General features: G+C 40.9%; 1 protein-coding gene across 1 annotated transcript in view; it reads left to right on the top strand.

Annotated features, from left to right (window-relative positions):
* Positions 1 to 20,730, top strand: part of LOC136863317 (neprilysin-11) — a 269,715-nt gene that overhangs the window by 117,132 nt on the left and 131,853 nt on the right. Inside the window, exons 4-5 of the mRNA XM_067139702.2 lie at positions 11,685 to 11,779; positions 12,228 to 12,311. Coding sequence (XP_066995803.1) covers positions 11,685 to 11,779; positions 12,228 to 12,311 — 179 coding nt within the window. The remainder of the gene's footprint in view (positions 1 to 11,684; positions 11,780 to 12,227; positions 12,312 to 20,730) is intronic.

The raw sequence follows: 20,730 nt of genomic DNA, 5'->3' as shown, positions 1-20,730 counted from the left end.
TCAATGGAACGACTACAAAATACAAGTAGACATTACATTTTGTAAAGTACAAGTAAATGTTACTAAGAAGGTAATCGTAACAAGTAATTCGACTAATTTTACTCAATTGCTCCCCAGCTCTGGTTATAAAACAAACCAGAATGTTTTCCTGACTTGTTACGCTATGCGATATTTTAAGGACTGATACTCTTTCACCGTTACAATTAACTAGAGATCCATGATAAATAGTATGTAAAGATGATTCATAACTGCGGCTCTACGAACCAGGAAGGCATTGGCTACCATGATGACTGCTGTCCAGTCAGATACGTGGTATATGTGACAACAACGTCAGCTGTGTTACTTGGTATCCTCAACCGCTTTAATTGCTCTCATACCATATAGCCCCTTAGTTAATTCCGCGAGGCAATGCAACACTTAGTCGTGGACTAACCGGGAACTGAAGAAAGAGGCTCTGGCTAAAATGACAAACACAATATGCCTAGAACACGGAGCAGGCAATTAACGTCAAAACAATGGAAGATCTGCCTTTGGCCAGTTCTCAGTCAAGCAGAGTCTAGAGCTCCCCCAACTATCTCAAAGTGAAAACGAGTTGCATCACAAAAGTTCGGAAAAAGAATACTTTATGAGTTTTCAATCAAGAAATTAAATATTAATATTGTTTTATTTATTGATTCTTGTAATCAATATTACGCAATTAGGAAATAGTGGCTGTTTCTTGCTTAATTGCAAGGAATGAAACTATTAAAATAAAATGGAGTTTTCGTTTAAACGAAAAGAAAAATAGCAAGTTTGAAAACTAAAATGAGGTGAATTCTTCCTCAAGAAAATTAATATCATGGCTCGTTGAATAGGAAATCAATATAGGAATATTGACAATGAAAGCATTTTTCTTCTTTAACAAGATGACTGTCCACCAAACTGCTCATAATTTCATTGAGTCTCGTAGGGACGAGGAGACGAAATAGCTTCAAACACGAGCCCAATGTAGCAATGATACTCTTCCTCAATTCCAGATCATCATCAAGGGTGCGTTCTTAGCGTGGCTCCCACTCCAGAACCATAACAGGGATTGAGATCAAGGGATTTCATGGGCTAGTTCAGTGCTCTGTGTGTCCGCTAGGTGGAGGACTCGGCATACACCCCGACTGCAAACTGGATGGGACTTGAACTAGTGGCTCTTATCCACCCCCAAAAGGCCGAGCTGATCATCATCGTGGCAACTAAGTGTTCCGGAGAACAGCGCGTCTTAGCGGGCCTTAACAATGACATCCTTAGCTTCTTCGTCCGGCTGGAGGCTGACTTACATTTTCTTTATAATTTGGATTACATCGCACCGACACAGACAGGTCTTATGGCGACGATAGGATAGGAAAGGCCTAGATTAAGATAGAGTCCCGGCATTTGTCTGATGTACAAATGGGAAACCACGGAAAACCACCTTCAGGGCTGCCGACAGTGGGGTTCGAACACACTATCTCCCGGATGCAAACTCACAGCTGCGTGCCCCTAACCGCACGGCCAACTCGCCTGTGACTTACTCCCGACATCTGTGGGGCTATACCTACCCCAGGTAGGCTCTTTCAGGATTATTACTTGTCCTGTTAAATAGCTCCTGCGGCGTTGCTGGTTTACATATGTCACATTGCTAGTCCTACTTTAGGGAACTGAGTGTGTAATGGTGTTAGAAAATTACTTCTTCTTCTTCTTCTTTATCTGTTTACCCTCCAGGGTCGGTTTTTCCCTCAGAATTAGCGAGGGATCCCACTTCTACCGCCTGAAGGGCAGTGGGCTGGAGCTTCAGACTCAGGGTCGGGGATACAACTGGGTAGGATGACCAGTACCTCGCCAAGGTGGCCTCACCTGCTATGCTGAACAGGGTCCTTGCAGGGGATGGAAAGATTGGAAGGGATAGACAAGGAAGAGGGTAGAAAGCGGCCGTGGCGTTAATTTAGGTACCATCCCAGCATTTGCCTGGGGAGAAGTGGGGAAACCACGGAAAACCACTTCCAGGATGGCTGAGGTTGGAATCGAACCCACCTATACTCAGTCGACCTCCCGAGGCTGAGTGGAACCCGTTCCAGCCCTCGTACCACTTTTTAAATTTCGTGGTAGTGCCGGGAATCGAACCCGGGCCTCCGGGTGTGGCAGCTAATCACAGTAACCACTACACCACAGAGGCGGACGTTAGAAAATTACACGTACGTATATTGTTTTGACTAAAATCATTTTGGGATGATCTGTAAACTATTTTGTAGGATGTTGCTGACTATTTAGACCACATACATGACAATATGTCTCATTTTTTAAGATAATATTATTACCAAAATTATTTACGGAATAATTTATTCAAAACTTCAAGGAAATCCATAGTCTGTCGCTGTGCTGTGGACGCCACTTAGAGACGGTAAATTCCTTTTCGGTCACGTGACTTACGGCAAGTAAAATGACTCCTCTTCACCTGAGCGAGTGAAGGTGCTTCCCATTTATCTAACCATATTTTAATTCCCATTTGCTGTTTGCATATTACTACATATTCCCATGTTACTGTCAGTAATATAGCGTTGCGTGGATAATTCGCACAAATTACTTGGTTATATGTTGTTAACATTTTGGTGAAATGAAATGTCGTATGGCTTTTAGTGCCGGGATATTCCAGGACGGGTTCGGCTCGCCAGGTGCAGGTCTTTCTATTTGACACCCAGAGGTGACCTGCGCGTCGTGATGAGGATGAAATGATGGTGAAGACAGCACATACACCCAGCCCCCGTGCCATTGGAATTAACCAATTAAGGTTAAAAATCCCCGACCCAGCCGGGAATCGAACCCGGGACCCTCTGAACCGAAGGCCAGTACGCTGACCGTTCAGCCAACGACAACATTTTGGTGAGCTTCACTAAGACATCGAGACGTCCAAGCAAATATCAGCTTGCATTCGGAAGATGGTGGGTTCCAATCCGACCGCCAGAAGCACTGAAGATGGATTTCCGTGGTTTCCAATTTTCACATCAGGCAAATTCTGGGGCTGTACCTTATATGATCAGGGTCGCTTCCCTCCCACCGCTAGCCCTTTGCCATCCTTGCCTCGTCGAAAACCTTCAATGATCAGCGTCGAGGTCTTCACTTCAGAGAGTCCCGCATTCAATTCCAGGTCGGGTCGGGGATTTTAATGGCCTATGGTTAATTCCTCTGACTCGGGGACTGCGTTTCAACTCTCCTCCTCGTATACAATACACTAGCAACAATATGCTTTACGTCACACCGATAAGTCAAGAGTGACGATGGGATAGGAAAGTTCTCGGAGTGAGAAGGAAGCTTTTTTTTTTTTGCTAGGGGCTTTACGTCACACCGACACAGATAGGTCTTATGGCGACGATGGGATAGGAAAGGCCTAGGAGTTGGAAGGAAGCGGCCGTGGCCTTAATTAAGGTACAGCCCCAGCATTTGCCTGGTGTGAAAATGGGAAACCACGGAAAAACATCTTCAGGGCTGCCGACAAATTAAGGTATAGCCCCAGCATTTGGCTGGCGTAAAAAATGGGAAACCACGAAAAACCATCTTCAGGGCTGCCGACAGTGCTGTTCGAACCCACTATCTCCCGTATGAAAGGTCACAGCTGCGCGACTCTAACCGCACGACCAACTCACTCACTACACGTAATAGTGACTACAACCCAAAACAAAGGCGTCCAGCCGTAAAACAGTTCGCACCCGTGACCCCATCAAGGTGTCGCAAACGCTGCAGAGGAAGAAGAAGAAGAAGAAGGTTGCATGTTCTATGGCCTATTTGGTGGGCTCACTTTTAAGAAACTTTGCTTACCTTTGAACATCAATTAGAACAAAATCATCATCATCATCATCATCTGTTTACCCTCCAGGTTCGGTTTTTCCCTCGGACTTAGCGAGGGATCCCACCTCTACCGCCTCAAGGGCAGTGTCCTGGAGCATGAGACATTGGGTCGGGGATACAACTGGGGAGTATGACCAGTACCTCGCCCAGGCGGCCTCACCTGCTATGCTGAACAGGGGCCTTGGTGGGGGATGGGATGATTGGAAGGGATAGACAAGGAAGAGAGAAGGAAGCGGCCATGGCCTTAAGTTAGGTACCATCCCGGCCTTTGCCTGGAGGAGAAGTGGGAAACCACGGAAAACCACTTCTACGATGGCTGAGATGGGAATCGAACCCACCTCTACTCAGTAGACCTCCCGAGGCTGAGTGGACCCCGTTCCAGCCCTCGTACCACTTTTTCAAATTTCGTGGCAGAGCTGGGAATCGAACCCGGGCCTCCGGGGGTGGCAGCTAATCACACTAACCACTACACCACAGAGGCGGACGCTACGATTTTCATGGAATATAATTCTTCTTGTGCAAATCTTCAACAGTAGTTTCTCCAAAAAGTACAAGTGAGTGGTCTGTGCAAAGTATGTTCTGAAACAATGGGTGCTGGCTGAATCAGCATTTCTCCACTCTGAGCTGGCACTTTTTCCTAGTAGTAGGAGTATGGCGCTCACTAGGTTATTGGGATCATTGACTTAGTAGTAAGATAACGGCGGTTCACTGACCTCCAGGTGAGGTTACGACGTTAAACAACATCATACCCTTGCGTACGTGAGCAATCCAAACCTCACAGGCTCCTTTAGAGGAGCCGAATCGGTCGAGCACCCTTCGAGGAGCTGAATTGGTCAGGTGACCTCCAGGTAAGATTAAGTCGTTATTACAACGTGTTAACTGAAACCTTGCCGACGAACGCTAACCTAACCTCACACAGGCTCTTTACCGGCTCTCCTTGGGGTAGTCCAATCGGTCAGATGACTTGTAGTTGTGCTTAGGACGTCATTATGACGTGTTAACCTAACCTGTAGTGTATTTTTGAGGACAACAGGCGCATCTTCACTTCTCATGCCTGTGAAGGAGGCCTGGTCATGACGGAGCTGTGACGTCAGAGCGCGGGCGGTTTATAATGCGGATTGCTGGCTAAGAGTGCATGCTTAACCTTACATGACGTCATAACCTAACGCTGGCTACTTGTAGAGGCTTAAACTTACAGGTCCCGGCTTCGACACCCTCTATGCTTTACAAGGGCGTTAACCTTACTGACCCAAGGTCGATACCTAGGAGTGCTGAAATTCTGAACCAGGTGGTGACTGTACATTGTCTGTATGGGACTAAGGAGGTGGTGTAGGGGCTAATACGTATGCATTGCTTACATGGTGTAACTCTACTGGGCAACCTCAGGATCTCAGAGCTGAGTGACCGTGGATTGAAATACGCTAGCGTCTGAGCTGATGCGTAACGGTCTGTTTTTTAGTGCTTGGAACACACGCTTTTTAATTTTAATTTTAGGGCTTATAGAATTCTACTCTAGAGACTACAATAGCCTGCAGTATTGTGCTCAGAACACACTCGGAACATTAATTTACTAGGACAGCTATGTCCTATGGGGCAATATACCGGGACTGAGCATGTGACATACTAAGGTCACGCTGTTTTAACATTGTAACGAAGATCAATCTCTTGCGTTAAGAACTAAATCAAAAGTAAAGGTATAGAGGAAGATTTAAGAAAATTTAGATGACGCCAGTAAGGACACCCGGCCTTAAAACATGATCAGTTTGACATTACGAGAAAAATTACATCTGCAATGCCACTAGGGATTCAGAAAAAAGCGGAAGAAGAGGTCATGATCGGAAGGCTAAATTTTTGCGTGTGTAGGCTATATATAAACAATGTACAGTCCCACCTTTTTCAGAATTCCAATATTCTTGGGTATCGAACTTGGGTCAGTAAGGTTAACGCTCTTGTAAGTTTAAGCCTGGGAGTTCGAACCCGGGTCCTGTAAGGTTAAACCTCCACAAGTAGCCAGCATTAGCTTATGACGTCATGTAAGGTTAAGCATACCCTCTTAGCCAGCAGTCCGCATTTAAAGTTGCCTGCGTTGTGACTTCACAGCTCCGCCAGGAACAGAGCTGCTCCTCAGGTGCGAGGAGTGAAGTAGCGGCTGATGTCATCAGAAATACTCTACAGGTTATATTAACACGTCATAATGACGTCCCGACCTTAACAAGTCACCTGGTGGATTATGCTCCTCCAAGGGGAGGCGATAAAGAGCCTGTATGAGGTTAGGTTAGCGTTCCTGGGCAAGGCTAGGTTAACACGTCATAATGACCTCTTAACCTCACCTACAGGTCACCTCACCGGTTCGGCTTCTCCATGGCGAGACCGTAAAGAGCCTGTGTGAGGTTAGGTTAGCGTTCCTGGCAGCAAGGTTACATTAGAACGCCATAATGACGTCCTAACTTCAACTACAAGTCACCTGACCTATTAGACTCCTCCAAGGGGAGTCGGTAAAGAGCCTGTGTGAGGTTAGGTTAGCATTCGTGCGCAAGGTTAGGTTAACACATCATAACAACGTCTTAACCTCACCTGTAGGCCACCTGACCGATTTGGCTCCTCCAATGGGCCCGTGACCTGACCGATTCGGCTCCTCCAAGAGAGCCCGATCGATTCGGCTCCTCCAAAGGGGCCCGTGATCTGACCAATTCGGACCCTCAAAAAGGGGCCCAATCTATTCGGTTTCTCCAAATTGGTCCGTAAGGTTAGCATTGCCCTCGTACGTAAGGTTATGATATTTTAACCTCACCTAGGGGTCAAAAACACACACAAGGTAATTGCCCTGACCGATTGGGCTCCTCCAAGGGAGCCTGTGAGGTTAGGATTGCTCGTCTTAACATCACCTAGAGGTCACTAAACCACTCTTGTCTTACTACTAGGTCAGTGACCCCAATCACCTATAAACCCTCATACTCCTACTATAAGGAATAATGTGCTGACTCAACGTGGGAAAATGCTCATTCAGAACGTACTTTGCTCATACTCCTTAAGCGTCTCATTAAAACAGCCTCGTTAGAGGAAAACATTTTTCCCTCAAAAACTTGGGGGTTCATAGTGCCATACTACTTATAATTCAGAGGAAGTCTTCTTGGTAGTTTTAAGGAAGTGGGCTGAGCTTGTTTGTTGTTCATTTAGAAAAGAGCACGTAACGTAATGCCGCCTACAGGAACATACACATATTATAGTTTAGAATTTATTACTTTTGACGTCCGAATATTTTTCGTGCATTGAGGACGAAATACGACAACGTTGAAAACTTTAGGCTGTGAAGACTTGGGATTCAAGAGAAAAGCATTTCGACAAAGCGGTATGTTCCCAGCTATCAGCGAAGTAATGGCGTATGGAGTTTTTAAAATGTAAGAATCATCATAAGATAAATTTGGAATTCAAGAGGACAAATTTGGGCAAATATTCGTTTACAGGAAGAGGAGTTATGGATTGGAATAATTTACCAAGGGAAATGTTCGACAAAACTCCGCTTAAAAGCTCTAAATGTACATCAGTGCTGACTGAAATTGAAATAACCCTGAGTCTGTCAATCTGTGAGAAAGAGTTACGCGAGAGGAGGTGTCAGGTGCAAACGGACTTCTCACCCAAGTGTTTACCACCTCGAATGATGCTTAACTTGACAGACGCCGGTGTATGTAGTTACGTCACGAAATTTGTACGCACAGACTGAATTCTCCTGTTTGTAATCGTACGATTAGTTTGGTCATGCCGTGTAACTCAAGAATCAATGGAGAGATCGTCACTAAACTTAGCAGAAAGATGCTTTCTTATAAGGAATTTCAGTTTATGATGGACGTGACGTGAAGTGAACATTAATTACACACGATCACGATCCTTGCAACATTGGTAATAAGGGATTTCGTAAGTTAACCAAGAATATTACGTCATAGAATTACGCACATTAACCATTAAATTAATGTTTCACCTTTATTTAAGACTTCACTCAGAAGAAGTTTGCCTTTGATTTCTTTTCATATAACACTTCTGACACAAATAAGTAAATAAATCAGATGGCAGATGCTATATTATTTATTTATTTATTTATTTATTTATTTATTTATTTATTTATTTATTTATTTATTTATTTATTTATTTATTTATTTATTTATTTATCGCTCGTGGTTTAACGTCGTTCTAACGCACAGGCGGCTCAAGGATAGTAAAGTGCTAGGATTGGGAAGGAAGCGGCCGTGGCTTTATTTACCCCAGAATTTGTCTGGTGTGAAAATGGTAAACCACGGAAAACCCTCTTCAGGGCTGCCAACGGTGGGATTTGAACCCTCCAACTTCCGAATGCAAGCTCGCAGCTACGTGACCTTAACCATGCTGGCAAATAACTGGGTGTATATTATTACGAAATACATGCAGTTCGGAGATACCTCGACAGAAGATTCAGAAGAAGGAACATCAAATTAAGAATTGCTTACGAGTAGTAGAACATAATTTCGTAGGGCTGAGCAACTTCTGAGCTAGAGTTGGTGGATTCGATCCCAACGTAGTCCAGTGGTATTTAAGCAGGCTCAAACACGCCAGCCTCGTGTCGGTAGATTTAGTGGCACATAACTCACAGGACACATAATTCCGGCACCTCGGCATCTTCAAAACCGTAAAGTAGTTTGTTGGGACGTAGAACCAATACCATTAATATTTATCATATAACTTAATTTCAATCAATCACATAGGAATTCACATAAAATTCACGGTATATAATTTTATATATTCTACACATGAACTGTAGTGGTGTGCTTATTCAAATTAAATTCAAACCCTCATTATTGTAGAAGTCTTCCTCGTGAACTGTCGATATTTTCTTCTGAAGACGCGGAGCAAAGTTCTCTGCAAAACGTAAAGAGTTTCAACTTATTTTCTTGACACGGCATAAGCCCGAAAGCCCATGTCTGTAAGTACGGGATATGAAAGCATCGATGTTAACGTTAGAGAGAGCATCACACTCGCAAGGAACTGGACTCGGTCTCTTGAGAGTTGTTTCACTTACATCTGATTTTAAGCAACACTTTCTCGTAGGAATTGTGGTTGTCTTTTGATCGCATTACTCCTATACAAGCTGAACGAAAATTCAACCAGGTGTCATTCGGACGGAAATCTAAGTTCCCCCGATTGGCTCAAAAACAGGCAGTCTCTCGTATGAACACGGATGCTAGCAAAATTGTCGTCAATCTTTCCAAGAAATCCTTGGACAAGGGCCAAACGGTCGTTTTAACTAAGGGACTTAATTTCGCTGTCGCTCCCTCTAAAATTCCCACTGAAGAGGGAATTACTTCAGTTGAGGCAGCCATCCACAAACTACCTACGGATGAGGCTGACGAAGTACGACAGAAATGTGAGACATGTCAGACTTACAAGGTCTGCTACTGCACCCGCGCCTGCTAGAGGAGAGCTCTGAAGGAACTTAAAGATGACCCTGAACTGACCATCCTGTCAGCTGCTAAGGGCAAGGCGACGGTGGTAATGGATGCTGACGAGTTTAAGAACAAGATCTCGGCTATGTTGTCAGACGGACCTCTCGTGACCCTGCTACACGTGTGAGCAACGCCACTGTGAAGCTCTTAAGGCAATACTCAATTTCAAAAGAGGAGGCTAAATATCTTATTCCGGGGGACGCAGTACCATCTACTGTACGCGCACTTTTTAGTGATAGATTTTTGTACTCGGTTGAGGAGTAAGGAGGGAGCACTGCCGGTTCCGGTAATACTGCCAACTGAATGGAAATGAAATCTGTATTGAATCGATAATATGATCGATCGATATGAATTTTCTAAACCCTTATTATCTTACGCCAACAACTGTGTCACACACATATAACATTTCTCGATGCGAATCTTGCTCCTAGCATGAATTCTATAGTTTGGCTTTGCTGTGTAAACAGCAACAGTACGAGTACGTAAAGTGTACGCCAGATGTCGCACAACGATCATAAGCGATTCTTATTTTGTGTTTCAAAAGTTGCCATTACGAATCTCGAAGATAACCGAAGTCGACCGATTCAGCACTAGGGTGTACATCTATCACTAAAAAGTGCGCGTGCAATAGATTATATCAACTTCCTAAAATCCATAAAGAAAACGTTCCCCTCAGACCAATTGTTAGTCCTACGTATACGGGACACAATAAGAAAAATGTAAGGGGCTGGAGGGCAACCTCAGTCTGTCTGCTATCAAAACAAATAGCTCCCCCCCCCCAATACATTCCTGCGCTTTCACTAACATGAAGATGACTCCTAAACCATTCTTGCGAATTACGTACTGTAAACGCTATTTTCATCTTAAATAGTGTTATTGAGGTGAATAAACAATTTACTTTAATAGGAGTACGTGACTAATTTTAAAATATGGTTCCTAATGTGAAGGTTAATTTTTTTTACTGCAAGCTATAACATTAAACCTTTCACAGACAGGTATAAACCGTCACCTCGGTGAGATCTACCGTTGACAAGCGCTCGGATGGCTGCACTTTTTCAATAAAATTACCACTGCTAGACTTCCATTTGTCGTAAAATTTTCCTCAGTAAATGCTGTAGACAACAGTGAAACCGAAAACAATTCATTGGTTCTCGACATTAGGCCATACAAACATAGGCCAGGGACATCATTTTATAGTACGTATAGATGCATGAACAGAGCCCACGTGGCTCAGGCGGCAGTGCACCGGCCTCTCACTGCTGGGTTCTGTGGTTCAAATCCCGATCACCCCATGTGAGATTTGTGCTGGAAAAAGCGGAGTTGGGACAGTCTTTTCTCCGGGTAATTTGGATTTCCCTGTCATGTTTCACTCCAGCAACACTCTCCAATAGAATTTCATTTCATCTGCCGGGCTTCGGCAGCCGGCACAATTCCTATCCTCGCCGCTAGATTGGGGATTCAGTAATTCATTCCATTCCTGGGCCGATCGAATGACTGGCTGTGGATTTTCATTTTATGGATGCATGAAAAAATATTTATACCGTGTCCTATGCTTGTTTGTACAGTCGCACGTAACATTTAGTTCCCCCGATTCTCCGTTCATATCAGGGGTACTCAGCCTTCTATGTTTGTATTTACAGGGTACAATACAGAAATGCGGGGCAAAATTTCAGGGATTACCCCTTATAAATTGGGAAGGAAAATGGGCACGGAGATAGTGATCTTACTTACGAACGAACTTAGTGTAAATTTATTTTCTGAAGAACTAATCTTCCAGGCCTGATGTGTAACTGTCCTTGCGAGAACACTGAAGCCCGTCAACCAATATCAATGCCAACCAGAGTCCTGGAAGTGGATATTTGGAATATTATCTTGATTTAAGGAATGTCAACGATGGCCGTCATATAAACACACTGACGAGGAAACCAGTCGAGGAAAAACAATGCAAAATATGTCATGTCCAATCTCAGCTGCTAATGGAAAACTTTGCCCTCAGGAGAACTACAGAAACTGTACTGTTGTGGGGTGTAAAAAGTACCTGCCGCGGAATGGGAGGATAATCTAAATGAAATAATGGTTGCCGGTAACTGCTGTCTCCCATAGGTCATCTTCCAGACACTTTTCGTACCACTTTAAAGTAAATTTTCCATCATTTTCCGAAATACAAGGTTTGTGATCTCAACAATATTGTGCAATCTACTTGAAGGTTGGATAACTCAGGTCCCATGTTGACAACCCTTTTTTCTGCTCTGCATATGAGGAATTTATTTCTTAACGTTTTCCCAATACGTAATTACAATGTATGAGAATAATGTGAATATGTTCTGTAAAATGTTGTGTGACTCAGTGTTTGTTCCATTTCAGGGGTCGCAAGACGTCAAGGCTGGTGGTGGGGATCGCACTCCTGTCCACAGTGGTCATATTCCTGGTCGCTACGGTCGGAGTACTTGTAACTTTACGTAAGTAACCAGGTCCAGAATCACTAAACACTTGGCATAAATCATTTTCATTTAAAAACTAACCACAGTAGTTCACAAAATACACCGAGCTCGATAGCTGCAGTCGCTTAAGTGCGACCAGTATCCAGTATTCGGGAGCTAGTGGGTTCGAGCCCCACTGTCGGCAGCCCTGAAGATGGTTTTCCGTGGTTTCCCATTTTCACACCAGGCAAATGCCGGGGCTGTACCTTAATTAAGGCTACAGCCCCTTCCTTCCACTTCCTAGGCATTTCCTAACCCATCGTCGCCATAAGACATATCTATGTCGGTGCGACGTAAAGCAAATAGCAACAACAACAGTTCACAAAATAATCCAAATTGTGCTCTATTTAATACAGTGTCATCTCAATGAAGTTAGTTTAAGCCATAGGCCAAACGTGTTTTCACGAAGTTTTATTTACTTTTACAGACCTGAACAGTGAAACTCAACGGGCACCAATTAAGGAGCGTTACATGAAGAGTATATGTCTGAGTGAAGAATGTGTTTTGTCAGGTAAGTAATACCGCGTATTCTCCTATCAAGTTTTGTGCTGATGAACAATGCTTCTGCTCAAAGAAGGAGATCCAGGCAATATTCAAAAATAAGGTATTTCAAATATATAATTTAAAATCCCAAAATCATTATCTGGCCAGAGCCCACAGAGAACGTGTGCCCTTTCACCATTTTTCGCCCACCTAGTTGCATCACCGACATATGTAAACTGCATTACTGACACGCTAAACGTTTCCTTCCCACTTCACCAGACTTACTTCTTGCAACGGAATAGCGCGTGTGTGGTTAAATATGTTAGATCCAGTAACCTTGTTCCATTTAAAACGTTCATCCAGTGATACTTTATTACTTCTTCTTCAGTACTTCACTGTAAAATCAAAACGAAATAGTTCCTTATTTAGGTGTTGGTTTCTCCACTGGGATGTTTGCTGTTCTTCTGACAGATCCACTTTGTTAATGTTTCTAATTTTTCCGCACGCATTTATTTCAAGTTGGATTAGTGTATCCGTAAACAGCAAAAGTGGTAAAACATGGAATTGAATTTTGCATCAAATGACTACTCTATTAATAATATCTTATGATATGTTAAAATGGACCGTCCTGAGAGTTATAGTAGTCAAAAACATAGCGACGTCATTTTCTGTTTTTTCAGTTATGAAATCATTAGCAAAACAATCATCTACTTTGTCTCAATATAAAGAGGCATAGCAAACATTTTCCAGTATTGCAAGATCTCGCCAAATACATTTTCGCAAGGCCTAACTCACCTACTTTGCGACACTGTATCTTACTATTTATTTATTCATAAAGCACAACATACAGTGCATTGCACATGTACTGTCATCGGACAAATTAACAAACGTAAACTTTCAAAACAATACAGTATATGGAAGATAACAGACGAGTAACAAATTAATAACAGCTGTCTAAATCGTAAACCATGAGAATGTCCATGTTCATAGCGAAGCCGTCATGAGTCAAGATGGCGGTATAACCACTTCACATCAACTTATTCTTAAGAGATTATATACTGTACCAGTAAAAGTTCGGGGCGTAAGGCATGAGAAGGATCTCAGGTAGTGGAAGTTGGTTTTTGGAGCCGGTACAGAGCAGGATAGACTCGCAGGGCGAATAATAGATGGTTATACCTTTTTCAAACAATTTATTAATAATGTTAATCAATTCACCACCCTGCAATGTCGATATAGAATGCAAATAATTTGTTGAAATCAAAAGGGTTAACGCAAATCTTCTTGAATGCAATTTGTGAAAATAAATAAATCTCACAGATCCAATAGTCTTTTGCGAAAACATAAAGTGTCAGTTTTTCACCTAAAGTCTTTCTAAGTATTATGACATGACATGAACACACTTATAATTGAAAATAAGAATTTGAACTTCTGTTGAGAGTTTCTCAGTTTGTGAGCCTTGAAACATAGAACACTTGAAACTCCTAGAGTCTTTCTTATGTGAAGTAGATTTTGAATAGATTTATCATTAAAAGATGAATTTTGAGTAATGGTGGAAAACTACGAAGTATCGTCACACGCAGCACTGGGTAAACAACTGTTCACGATTGGTAAGAAAGAAAAAAAAAAAAAGAAAGTCAGTTTGTGACTACTCACTTATTAAAAAAAACTTGGCTTACGAATACTGATGAGAATCTGGAACATTCCGCGGGTGCGGATGATGACTCGAACTTGAAGTTCCACGAAGAAACCACGTTGACGTCATAGATGAAATGATGTTGAAGGTAGTTGGATCTTGTAGAATTTTCTGAAGATTTCTGCTGCTCGTGGAAATGATCTTAACACAAGGAACATGCAAGTAGTATTTACAGATACTATGTTAATTTTAGGACGTCCAATGAGTGATCACAGTCCTTGTTGCAAAAGAAAACACTATTTTAGACTGTCACTGAGAACGTCCAACACAGTGCAAACACGCAATATTTCTCATGACCGTCTCTAACCACAGTCTTAAATCGTTGTCCTGACAGATAACACTGATTCTCTAATGTTGATAGAACTATCTTATTTTAGAAAAAGTTCTTAACTTTCACTAAGTTTATCACTGTAACACGTCAAGTCCTAATATGGCACATAAATAAAAAGACATAGTCCATGGATGTGCTATGTTAGAAAATAAGTTCTAGAGTAGTTAAAGTTACTGTACACGACAGTTTCTGCTGGTAATTTAATATTGTGTACAATTAATTAAGTCCACACGTCATGTTGTGAATGTCCAATATATAACTTCGAACTTCACTGATTTCGTACGTGTTATACTTTGAAATGTCTGTAAGTTATATCGTAGTCGCGGCACAATAGACTACTTACGGTGCGACGTCTTTTTTTTTCAAGTACGATGGCGATTTACTAGCCCGTAATTTCGTCTCCGCGAAACACGACGAAAAGTACTGTCTTCGAGACTGCACGAACATACTATGTGAGGGCCAGTCTCCCCTCTCTCTTACTCATACACATACTGCACTGCTAGACTGGACTGCTTGCAATGAACTGAACTCAACTCAACACACAACTACCTGTTAGCCTTGACCCAGTGGCATATATAGCTGGTGCTGGGAGGGGTAGTTTCTCTCGGTCATGTGACCGTGAGCGCGTAATTTCTGTTCGATTTTAAATCATTGTAACTCAGCAACCATAGGATGGATTAATTTGGAATTTATAGAGGTTAGTTTTCATGACGTCCGCTACCATTTAGCGTTTGTTCCATTAAAATTGGTACAGGCGTTGAAAACTCGCGAAAAGAAAGATATTTTCGAGAAAAATCTCTAGGGGAGGTGAGCTTTGAACGACAGGTGACGTCACTTGACTCCGCCTAGCGCACTCGTGGAGTCTGGTACATACTGGAACATTCTTTTACTTAGATGTTCGTACGTCGGACGGATCTTATATGCTGGAACAACATTTCTTTGATAACTATGGACCAGGACCTAGGCTTTACTGGTACGATACACACCTCTGTAATATACTTTTACTCGGTGGCATGTCAAGTTCTTGTCTCTTATTAATGTTGTTCTGTTACTATTGTAATAGTATTGTGTGCTGAGTTTGGGGAAAGTCGAGTCTTGACTCTGGTGGAGCGGGACGAAACGCGGAAACACAAGATGTTTCGAGTGGTAATGCCCATTTAAGATTCCATTGAGGAAACTTAGGTCAGCTGCCTGTCACCTAATGCGACACATTTACTGCCCTTAATACCTGCTGCGTACACTGATTTCTGAGTCTGGCGTTTCTGTTCCTTATAATTGCAGCAAATAATGACACTGCTCTGTCTAACAGGTTAGTATTAGAGGGGGAAGCTTTTGTCAAAATCGGAGAGCATTAGTTCAACAGCGGTTGAATGATCGTGAGGAAGAAGAGGCGAAGAAGTATGGGATAAGATACAGTATTGCACCGCTCCCGCGTCCAGGTGGGATGCACGAGTTTCCAGACTAGCTCTTAATAATAATTTCATCTGCCAAATGTAGCTGGGTTGTGAGTTCCGAGTGAGAAAGAACACCAATGGCTTACGGTAGATCCCAACCTACGTAGATGAACGTCTTCAACACGCTTATGGTCGGTTACCGTGTTTGTATGATACCGCATTTTTATCGTAAAATCAGACTATCATGGTTTGTCAAGGATTCCGTATATGTTATCATCATAATCGCAATCAGAAATATTCATGGTAAGCTTATATCTAATACTTATTCTAGGTAGACATTGAAAGAATTTAAATGTTTCTACTACTCAGCTTTATTCATAAATTGATCTAAGAATGAGTTGAAATTAGAATAGAGTGTCTTGAAAAATTATCCACACACTGTAGTTGGTTTCCTACGCAATCATCTTCTCGATGATGTACTTATGTTGCATCGGAGAAACTAGGTTTAGGAAAACCTCTAATAAATAAATGAACTCAGGCCTCCTTCATCTGAATTCTAGTCCTGGCCTATCGAAGAATTATATCCTAACTAAATAGTATTCAAGAGAATTAAATGAAAAGAAAAATAAATACATTATATGATCAAGTAAAATTATTCTACATAATTGTAAAAATTGGATGCATCCTTAAGGTTTAAATATAAACAAGCTATACTTCCTACTATATAAAATGTCCAAGTTAGGTTTGAATTGAAAATGTGAAATGCAAAGAAGGTGGCCAATAATTAATCAATTAATTAATTAATTAGTTAATTAAGATCTGGAATCTTTCCATATTAAAATAAATTGCTTCTTAAAATTACCAAAATCCTATCGTGTGAACCTACATTCACATATAATTAAAGAAATGTATATCACTCGGCTGAACACTTCACATTAATGTCCGCACAGTAGAAAAATCGTGTAGGAAAATTAATGTCAGTTCATTAGGGAATTTTTCTAGTTAAGGCTTCAAATTTTTCTCATGTTTCATATTTCGTTTTTCAGTAACCTCCACATAAGTAAATCTAAGTCCACCTTAAGTCGTAAGCAATTCTCAAATTAACTTCATTGTAAGATTCATGTGACTAAAATTATTCAATTAATATTTTAATTTATGGTTGAAATTCAATTAAAGTGCGTATATGACCCAATATAGCATTACCAAGTGTATGTAATTAATCTTCCAACGAATAATACCATAGGTAGGAAAAATTGACACATATAAGTTGCTCCCATAAAATCACAAGTTAAATTGCCGTCTGTGGGAATGCATGAAAACAATCGTAGGTATGTCAGTGAAGGCCTAAATATTGACGTAGGTGGCCTCTCGGCTCTTCTGATGATCCTACTTACTCAATTAAGTCTATTCTGATGGCATTAAGATCGTATCCTAATCTGTATTATGTATATATTAGGGAATCAAATAGCAATCGAAAACAGTGTGCTTCAATACCTATACCTTAGCATGTGCAACCTTCACATACTACCATCTCTCGAAGAAATACTATGACCAACTTCCTAAATATCAATAACTATCACCATCAAAATATACTATCAACTCATATACTTATTATATTCACCATTTAACATTTCAATTCTCACGTAGCATTCACAATAGAAGCACTTGTTTCATCAAAATGCGCCACACATGTGCCATAACCTACACATATATAAATCATTATCATTACTGTCATAGTATCAAAGATCAGCACATAGTAACCTTAAAATTGTGCCACTATATTTTATCGTAACACTCCCTAAATACGATCTTTACGCATATTATTTGTTAAAGCCATCACGCATATGAATATCAACTTCCTCTTAATATTCTAACACTTCACTGACAGCGAATTATGAAAAATATCAATCACTTCTCCACTATTATATTGACAAACTTACGAACGGCATTCACTGGTATTTTAACGCCTATGTCTGGGATTTACGGTATCTTCAGATGAATACCTATCTCCTTATAAGTACACTCGTATATTAACTACGCACACACAAAATATTATGACCAAAAGAATAAGGTTTTCTACTTACGACACGACTCAAGTGGGGACTTAACTTTGCTTATCGGAGACTGACTTCCATCTCGCTGTTGATCGTCATGGGATGGTAGGCCTCGCTCCATGGTTCGGCTTAAGTAATCGGGTACATCTCGTCATCACAGCTGATTACTTCCCTCCTGGATCATCCATCTCGTGAAGCGTCACCATAGCCAGAGTAGTCTTTGCCTCAGCTTCTTAGAACATCATGACGGTCTTCATTGCGTCAAGGACAGAAAAACACAAGGCATTAGTTGATTTATACATGTCGAAAACTGCTCAGTAGTGCAAATGTGATAATATATCTGTTTTCTGATACGTCTAATTTGTTTATATGAACTCTAAATATCGTCTTATTTCCGCTGCCTCGCTCGCCGAATCGATGTGAGATTTACGTGCTTTTAGAATTGCACTCTATTTTTCCTCTAATTCAGCTCTCTTAACTTCTTGCAGTATCGGGCAAAGAAAATGTTCCGAGCCCAACCGTGACGTAGTACAAGTCCAACTTGACGTTTCTTAACAGCTGGTCTTTAATCTTGCGTATACGTCAATCACAGCTGATGTTTAGCAGGTTATCGTAGATTTGATCTTATCTTCAATAACTGATCAAATAATCCGATAAGTATTGGTTTCTTTATGCGATGCCGTCTTACTTCGATGCCGTGCTGAATTGAGATCTGTTCCAATGGAAGACTTTTTTTCAATAATCGATTTAAATAATCCGCTCTCGTCATTCTTTCGCACCGCCTTCTAAAAGTGGTTCTTTCCGTGATTGCCGGTTGAACTTATTGCCTCTTCAGCTCGTATCGCTGTTAATTGCTTTATTTTGATTCTTTAATGGCTGGAGCGCCATTTTTGTTCCAAATACGGCAACTATAGAACGGTGAAATGGCACATTTACTCCTCCCATGTTGATTTAAATATATGGCTTGCTATATATTTATCTTTTATATGTTTCTAATATCATAATGGGACTTTTCACTGTTCTTAGTTGGAATTTTGAGAGCATTACTGTAAGTTTTACAGATGAATTGGTTCGTTCTTGTCATAGACTATTTCAATTCTAATTCCTTGTTTAACTGCGACATTTGATAGACTCTAATCTCTTTGTTCCTTAAAGTATAACTTAATATTTGCTGCATTGTGTATTCCTTTACTTCTACCATTGAGATCGTGAACTTCGTAAGCGTTGTTCCCAAATGACCGATGTATAACAAATGGTCCATCGTATAAATGTATGAACTTTGCAAATATTTTAGCGGATACGTTCGAGATTGCTGGCTTCTTTACTAATATAAGATCTGATTTCCCACACGTCTATTCGTGTTTTAATAACTATGAATTTTGAATTCTTCATTGCGTTTTCAACATTCTCCTTGTCTTTCTATAGATAAGTTAACATTCTTCTCCTTCCGTCTGGTAATCTTGACGTCCATTTTCGTTCGTCTTCTTCTCTTCTGGCCTTTGTCTTCACCTTCGAATATGGTTCATTCTCTTCATACGTATTTGCTTGCCATTCCTCTGAAGTAACCTTTAGTTTCCTTACGGATCGTTTGGTAAGTACGGTTCTAGCCTCAAGTAAATGGATTCCTTCCTCTTCTTCATGCAAATCTGCCCTATGCATTTTTATATGATTCTGCATCTGCAAAATTTCTGCTTGAACTATCCTGGTTTCCATTTTTCTTCTTTTTCTTTGTCTCTCCTCCATTCTTGCAATTTGCTTCAGCTGCTTTCGTTGCCATTCTTCTCGTATGTCTGGTTTTCCTGGTCTTTCTCTTCTTATTTCTTCTCTGAATAGCTCTCGTCGTTTCTCCTCTGGTTGTTCAATTATTTTCAGTAGTTTTTCTTCTCGGTTTTCAACATCTTCTTCTTTCTTCTCCTCCGGTTTCTCAGCTTCTTCTTGTGATGATCCTCGTTGATTCTCGTGTTCTTCTTTCTTAGATTCTTTATCACGATTATACATCCTTTCTATGATCTTCTTGAACATCTCCTCTTGCTTTCTCATTTCTTCTCGCCATTCTCTCTTAGCTTCTTCATCGCGCTTTCTGGCTTCTTCCATCATTAATCGTATCATTCCTTCAATTCCCTCTTGCTTCTCCTCCTGTACCTTCCGGTATTTCTCCTGCTCATTCTGGTATTTTTCTTGCTTTTCCTCCTGTACCTTCTGGTACTCTTCAAATTGTGCTTTTAATTGACTTAACGTTGACATCTTTACTTTTACGTATTGTTTCGGAATTCTGTATTATTTCAGGTAATACTGCCCTAACTTCTTTATAGTTCAATATTCACAAATATTCTTATTCTTACTCACTCAACTGTATTGGTACAATGCTTAAATATAGGCTTAACTACTCTGACTAGGCTTTGCTTACGAGATTGACCCAATTACTCCATGAAATATGAAACATTTACCCTAATGACTAAGATTCCAAACCTTAATTCTGGCATTAATTTTAAAAGGTTCAAATAACTTAATTTCTTACCATCTACTTCCTATATCTAAGTTATTTCATAACAAATCATGACTAACATATTAACATCATTTCTTAAATTCACTTCCAATTATTTATATTTACAATTATAAAGTCTTCATATTCTACCTCAGCATCCTCTAGACAGAAATTCGACTATTTCCAGCCATCCTGAGATATTTTCTTCATCTTATCCATCCGTTTCTCTTCTCTCTTATCTCTGATTATTATTATTATTATTGGGCATCTACTCGACTTCACAGTCCATTGTCCTCCTGTGCTTTCTTCGATCCCAATATAAAAATTTATCTGGTCAAACGACAACTTGTTTTACCAGATATACCTAAGTTTTGCACGATACCTCCATCTTCACTCCATCATGTGGTCCATACCTTCAAAATCCTCTGTCAATCAATTCCTAAGATACTTCTCCTTCTTATCAAGGTTCTCTCAGTAAAATTTTTCCTCT

This window comes from Anabrus simplex, chromosome 2, assembly GCF_040414725.1.
Source record: "Anabrus simplex isolate iqAnaSimp1 chromosome 2, ASM4041472v1, whole genome shotgun sequence".
Classification (NCBI taxonomy): Eukaryota; Metazoa; Arthropoda; class Insecta; order Orthoptera; family Tettigoniidae; genus Anabrus; species Anabrus simplex.
Note: the sequence above shows the minus strand (reverse complement) of the source record. Positions and strands in the feature narration are given on the sequence as shown.